This window comes from Rutidosis leptorrhynchoides, chromosome 7, assembly GCF_046630445.1.
Source record: "Rutidosis leptorrhynchoides isolate AG116_Rl617_1_P2 chromosome 7, CSIRO_AGI_Rlap_v1, whole genome shotgun sequence".
Taxonomy (NCBI): Eukaryota; Viridiplantae; Streptophyta; class Magnoliopsida; order Asterales; family Asteraceae; genus Rutidosis; species Rutidosis leptorrhynchoides.
In genome coordinates this window covers 133629390-133636841 of record NC_092339.1, presented here as the reverse complement: position 1 = coordinate 133636841, position 7452 = coordinate 133629390, and the positions used below count along the sequence as shown (strand labels likewise).

General features: G+C 33.9%; 2 protein-coding genes across 2 annotated transcripts; one reads left to right on the top strand and one right to left on the bottom strand.

The window, feature by feature from the left end:
- The first annotated feature begins 668 nt into the window (after positions 1–668).
- On the top strand, positions 669–2989 carry LOC139858501 (uncharacterized). Its single transcript, XM_071847346.1, has 4 exons — positions 669–988; positions 1108–1200; positions 2021–2202; positions 2648–2989. The coding sequence occupies exons 1-4, from the start codon at positions 811–813 to the stop codon at positions 2714–2716; spliced, it is 522 nt and encodes a 173-aa protein (XP_071703447.1). The 5' UTR covers positions 669–810; the 3' UTR covers positions 2717–2989.
- A 1017-nt stretch (positions 2990–4006) lies between these two features.
- LOC139857779 (phosphatase IMPL1, chloroplastic) lies at positions 4007–7174 on the bottom strand. The gene is made up of 10 exons (XM_071846616.1): positions 6763–7174; positions 6354–6421; positions 5979–6112; positions 5746–5834; positions 5600–5657; positions 5445–5497; positions 5213–5311; positions 4760–4873; positions 4439–4540; positions 4007–4268 (listed from the first exon to the last, which is right to left on the bottom strand). The coding sequence occupies exons 1-10, from the start codon at positions 7069–7071 to the stop codon at positions 4170–4172; spliced, it is 1125 nt and encodes a 374-aa protein (XP_071702717.1). The 5' UTR covers positions 7072–7174; the 3' UTR covers positions 4007–4169.
- Positions 7175–7452: the final 278 nt, after the last annotated feature.

The following is a 7452-nucleotide window of genomic DNA, read 5'->3' as shown; positions in this document are numbered from 1 at the left end:
TTTTTACCAAAGCATTTACAACTGCTATTTTCAGAACGCATGTTCACAATATTGGCATGAGGCATGTTAAAAGGATATATAACAGCTCATCGATGTCTACTTGAGGGGGAGTCAACTCATGTAGCACTCTTTTTCCATTAGCTAAAGTTTTTTTTTTCCATTGGATTTTCTTTAGAAAGGTTTTTAACGAGGCAGTATTAGTTGTTCACAAATAAAATTGTCATCCAAGGGGGAGTGTTATGAAACTAAGAAGTCAAGCAAGTGGCTGCCAATTTGTGTTGCTTTATCTCTTTACTATTAACATATTGAAAATATGAGTATTGTACAGTATATCTTATGCACTATAAATATGCATCAAATGAATCAATTTCCTCTTTATCAGATTCAACATCGTTCTCTTCATCAATTAGATTATATGCATCTTTATTCAAAGCTCCGAGTGACTTTTGAATCTTCACTTGTGAACCATTACTTGTTCTAACTTCCGAATTTCTCTTGTCATCCGATACAACCTTCGACACATGATTATGAATTTATGATTATTAGTAGCACTTTTAGCCACATTCTTCCGAATTTTCCATACAACTGTAACTGTTTGGCACACGCCCCTTCTTAACTACATATATTAGCCTTAATCAACAGCCTCAACGTTAACCACGCACAAAATTAACCCAACCACTAAACCAAACCCTTGTTAACTGTTAAGTGTGCTTTTGGCGGCACAAGTAAGAAGTAGCGCGGGAAAAATTTCGACGTCGAACCAACTATAGGGTGCGATTTTCGTCCCTCCCCAATTCTATCGCCAATCAAATGGACGGTGAAATTACGTCATCCGTAACCGGAACCATCGATCTCACCGGTGTTAATTCATCGTCGTCTTCTTCTTCATCTACAGTGGATCTCACCGATGAGATCCATCAGGTTCCTTGCTGCATCAAGTACACCGGACCATCTCCTGTTTCTCACTACTTTAAACCTAAATCCACTGGTAATTTATTCATTTAACACTCTACAAGCCCTAATTTTAGTAATACATATCTGTTATATAAATTCTAATTGGCAGAATTAGGGTTTTGATTTGGTAATTTTTTACATTGTTGTGATTAGGTATTGAGGTGGATGGTCTGAATGTGAAGGAAGCTTATTTCAGAGGTAGAAAATTACAAGGCACAACTGTTTCTCTTCCTGATGGTTATTCTGGTACGTAGCTAAATTAATTATATTCAATTTATTTATGTAATTTACTAATTTTTGTTGTAGTATGTACTAGGGATAATTTGCCTTGATTTGGGGATCAAAATGCCATATAATTATTGACATTACATTTTGATCAAGAAGCTTAAGTTCAATTATCTATCAATATAAAGATAAGTTTTATTATTGATATGTGAACATGAGCACTTTCTTTCATGAGAATATAAATATTGATAAATCTTCATTTCTTAGAGTTCCACGTAATAGTAATGAAGATAGTTGTATGTAATATAACTGGTAGTGGTCTGCCTCTCTTAGCGAGAGGCCAGGAGTTCGACTCTGCTGGGCTGCAACATTGCACTGAATGTTATCCCTGACCTGAAGTATCCACTCAGATCGCCTTTCGCTTAGTGCGGGGGCAGCGGGGAGGGGGGTTTTATTGGTCATGCCCTTGGATTGGTCCGGGTTTCTTCCAGGCATTAGTTGGGGGCGGGTTATACAACTACGAGAGATGAATGCGTTGGTGGTTTAGTCCCCCTGGTTGATCCCAAAATAATTTCCAAAAAAAAAAGATTGATATGTTTGAAGTAAGTTAAGCAAGAACCCATATCTGCCTTTAAGTAGAGAAAATGTATAAATGTTAGACTAAACGAGGAAGGTGATTAAATACTTTTATATAAATTTCATACTGATCACTTTTGTTAAGGTTTGGATGCAACTTATGCGGCTGTATCTCGCAGGTTTGTGTATATTTTATATTATGCAACCCTAGTCGTTTACGTTTTATTCTTATTTTTTATCTGTTGCATTTTATAAACCATTGCAGGATTTGTTATAGGAAAGAAACCCTCTGCAAAGAGGAAAGCTCTTGATGCTAATGCAGAAATGGCAGCTTCTTGGGAGACGAGTGCAAAGTTCCAAAACATTACGTTATGGAATCATGATAATCTTCCATCAAAAGAAGATACGTTCTTGCGCGCGTTTCATTGGTTTGATGTTGCAAAAGCAGTAAGTTTCTCTTTTTATTTCTCACTTATTATAAAATTAGTTCATGCGTTACGTGTTTCCTGCTATCATTTGGTCGACTTTTTGCTCTTTCGCTTGACATTCACCTAAACTGCTCTCTTAACATTTGTGAGATCATCCCAATGTTTTTCTAGAGAACTTGGCTTCATTCTAAGTTCTATATGGTGGTTTAAATCATCCAAGGCTAGACGTCTTGTAGCAACCTGTTATGATACATAACAAATATCACGAAACGTGATTTTTTTACTCTGGGGATGTAGTTATTATATTATGTGGCTAGAATCAGGCACATCTAGTAGCAACCTATACTTTCTGTAACAAAGATTACACGTAGTTCTTTTGTCCAAATTTTAAAGAATTATTTACTTGATATTTAGAGAATTAAATTTGTAGATTTTGCGTACTCTTATAAAACCTATATTTGCAGTTACATAAACCAGTGACAGCTGAAGATATGGAATCCGTATCTAATCCTGGAGTTACAGCGACAGATTGACCAATTGAGGGTCTACTTTCTTTCAGCCACAAACATTATATGTACCCTTTTTACTTGAGTTTACTGTTTAATCTAATCTAAGCTTCTATTTAAATCACCGTTTTAATCTGCTAAGCCTACTGTCGTTTGCTTAATAGAAATGGCGCCATTTAATATGAAACCATACCATAGAACCAAAAAACTGCTACAGCATTCAACATTAGTGTTATAAAAGTATCCGTAGACCCATGTTATGATCCCGAAGGGTTAAACCTGGTTATAAACATGAAAGTGATGGGGAAATTATTTTGTTCTTAATTTTGGAAACTATCAGATCCGATTTCACTTTTTCTAACATTTTATTTTAAGTTGCCTTTTGTATATTACTGTCACTGTCATTTTAGTTTACAGGTTTTGTATATTGTTCTTGTCAATGATCATTCGACATGTAATCAGAATACCAACTCTATATTAAACCTGTGTCTAAACGTGGATTTCTTTTTACAAATGATGTGAATTTGATGAAGCATTTTCTGATAACGCAAATAGAATTTAACAATACAAATAAAAATAGTGATACTCATGTCTATGGTTGAAAAGAGAGACCAATGTACTAGGTTGTAACCAGTCCCGTTCCAACAAACATTTGAATGGTATGTAAGAATCTGAACAATTCTGAATCCTAACTTTTACAAACTAGGTAAATTTAGCTTTAAAGAAATAAATAATGGTCACAGAAGAACCGTTTTAGACTTTGTACATCCCATTAAAATACTCATCCAATAACTTAAATAGGGAAAATCATCAACCATTTACTAAAGATAGCTTTAAAGAATGACATTCCATGATGTTCCTTCAAGCATAACATTCCTATTGATATCCTGAAGGGAAATTAATTATGTCATGTTTTAAATGTGAAAAAGTCTCGGATGCTATTTTCATTTTTCCTTTTGCAGAAATGCTTGAGTTATCGTTTTGTTTTCTTCATTTTTCGTTGAACGATTTGTATAAGTTCTTTGAGATTAGATTTTTGATATTCTTATCTTGTTCTTGTTATTGATTGAATTTTTTTAAGAGCAGTTTGAGATTATCCAGGGGGACTAAATCATCCACGTGTTTATCTTCCACAGTTGCATAACCCGCCCTCAACTGCTGCCCATGACAAAACGTGGCCATTTATAGAAAATCTCAGATATCAATCAATCAACATTGGACATGTTCAGCCCGATTGATGAGATCATTTTTAGTTACATATTTCATTGCCATAATGATAAGATCAATGTATGTCAAGTTTCGCGAAGAAGATGAGTATAACGATGTATGCTTATTCAAGTGTAGACTAAGTACTTTACATAGGAGAAACATAAAGAAGTACACATCAAAAATTGCTTATAAAGTATAGTCATGGTTAAATAAGCAACGACTATATGATTTACTTAGAACGAACCAATAATGACAACAATAACGACGTTAATTATATTTCTGTGTTATAATCATCTGGCTTGTACCATAAAGAGAAATCAATTCCCTTGCCTTTTAGTTCCTCTGTAGCTGGCCCTATTTTCTCTAGTAGCTGCATTTCAAAACCAACAAGTTTAGCACTTTATAAAAAAAATTAATTAGTCAAAAGCTGTAGAAATGACGATCGTGAAGAAACGAAAGTACAAAATGAAAAGAGTCAAGATAGAAAAAATGGTGTTTGGAATATTATAAAAATATCGTACATGCAATTGAAAATTATACCTTAGAATGCAGTACACCATTTGAAACCAATAGTGATCTGTCAAAAACGGTAAATTTTCCACCGTCCATGCGAGAAACTGCCCCACCAGCTTCTTCAACTATCTGCTTGATTAAGATTGTGTGTAAATCTACAAGAAAGCTAAAATATCTGACACAGTAACTGTACTCTAATTTTTCACTTATATGACCTAGTCAAATTCTTGATTCAAGTTTGCTAAATACTGATCATTAGTGCAACAAATGATGCCTTAAACTTGTTGAATTAGAAGATTCAAACTTAAGTTTGTTATGAGTATCCTTAGGATAAGCAGAATTACTTACCAAAACACCAGCAGCCATATCCCATGGTTTTAGACGATATTCCCAATATGCTTCAACAATGCCCAAAGCAACATGGCACATATCTACAGCAGCTGCACCTAGTCTCCTCACACCCTATCGAAACCACACAGATAGATTTGTAGTAACATTTTTGACTGATGTAATTATGATTGGATTTGATCCGGGCTATAATTGATCACTAAACTTAAATTGAAACGGGCCAATTGGGTTGTAGAGGTCAACCCTCACCCAACTATATTACAATGCATCGAGCCACCTTATCAATTCATTTAACACAATTCGACTAATTACATAATACCCGCCACCATCTGTGACCCAACCGCTTGACCCGCCCATCTTACAATCTCTAAGATAGATATAGAAACTCAAGCCATAATATGATAGACCAAAACCTGAAAGTATAAAAAATATATGCGATAGTATGGTTATTACCCGACTGATGTCAGTAAATTCTTTGAATAAGTTCATGTTGGTAGCCCATGGATCATCATGTTCATACCCAAACCCAGTCACGAGTAGAGATCGCTCAACCTGTGAAGTTATATCAATACGGTTATAAGAGTTAAACAGTATTAAATTAAAACTAATATTAAATGTCACTAGTAAATAAAAACATAATTCACTTATGTATAATTATAATTAAAAGGATGAAATGAAACCTTACATTGTCTGTTTGACTAACATGAATCTTTTGTCCATTACAAAATGCACCTCCACCTGAAGTACATATAATAATAAGAAGACAAACGTTATATTATCGCTTAATCATAAATGTAACAAAGTTTATAAGAAACTCTAGTTAAACCAATACTTCCATACCAGCAACTGCAGAGAATGTACGTGTGTTCCAACACATGGCGCCCCCAACAAACTCCACCTACCACAATTAGTGTATATTTAATATCATAAATTAGTGTATATTAATTAATCCATTAATATAAGCAAAATTATTCATGATATATTACCACAGCAGCTGCAGCTGGCTTTCCCCTGAAGAGCACTCCAACAGAGACCGCAAAGCTCGGATATCCATGCGCAAAATTTGTCGTCCCATCTAAATACACATCGAATGAACGATATACAAGATTACATCATTTATGTATTATAAAAAACTCTAACTAGACTATAAAAGACTAAATATCGTCAAGATCTAATAAACTAGATATTGATCTAACTAAAAGGCGAGTGACGAGTTTACCCAAGGGGTCTATGCACCAAAGATAATCAGAAGATGAATCTCCAATCACACCTCCCTCCTCCCCTAAAATAAGGTGATCCGGAAAGTTCTTTTTCACTACACTCAATATGGCAGCCTCGCTCATTTTATCCGTACTGAAAGTAAACAATATTTGTTATTAAAAAAAAAGATTATTTCAAAATACAAGGCATAGAAAAAACTGTGAACTATACATGAATTCAAACTTTCTTACTACCAGATATACCAATAGACGGTTGATTAAATATATGCATAAAATAGATCAAAATTTGTATGACTCGGACTTAAACATCCAAATATTAGGTGTAGTAAAAAATCAAATTTATAAATCCAAAACAAGAAAGTTTGCAGCCATACTCAGTAACCAAATCAGTGAGTCCTTTATAGCTGATGTTTCTAGGCTTATTTACAGCTTCCATCACAACCTGAGTACATATATAAAAAAAAAAAAACAATACTCTTGAGAAACAAAAACTAAACCAAACAAATTATATATAAAAAAATGCCAAGATGTTACACAATTGTCTGTTAACACATACACAATTATCTTGTCTTACATTATACAATAATATTGATTCATTTCAAAAGGGACTAATTTTAAAATTCAGAAAACATTAATGAAAGTATTTTCATTCTAAGTTTTTGGCAGAAATGGATTAGCTAAAGAGATATGAACAAAGCAATTCACATAATGATTTCATGTACTATACTAAATTATTATGTGTATTAATAAATGATAAACATATAAAGATGAAATCTTGCAAACCTCAGCACCAGTTTTTGCAGCAATTTCAACACTTTGAAGAAGCTCAGCTGATGAAATAGAACCAATTGTTTGGGCACCAATTTTGGAGTATTCTTGATAAGGGGTTTCAGACAGCACTGCTTTTGTTTTACATAATAATAATCTTGATTTTAAAGCCAGATTAGGATTAGTACTAATTGTATTTGAAGTGAAGTTATTGGGTTTAATAGGATGAATAAATGAGTGAATTGAATTGGGGGTTTGATTGAATCTTGAAGAACTAATTGTTGTTGTTGTTGATGATGATGATGAGACTAAAAATGTTGTCATTGTTAAATTGTTTCTTTACAGACACAGATTAGGGTTTTTGAGTTTGATTCTGGCAGGTGATTATTGTGTAGTTGTAGGTGAAGTTGAAGCATACATTTGATGACTTTGATGATGGTTTCATTTCAAGACAAATCGTTCGTGTCTATTGAATTACGGAGTAAATAAAACCATGATACCAAATTATTCGGCACTTAAGTTAGCTATAAAGTTTACTATTTGAACCCTTTTAAGGTTCGGATAATCGGGTATGGGTTGAGTTTGAGTATGGATAGTACGTACGTTTAACCCGAATAAGAGGTGAATTTGAAAATTTAACCAACCTTAAGGCCAATCCCGATGCATAACTCATTCTCGTCGCCCTGCTTCTAGTCATCGAAGACT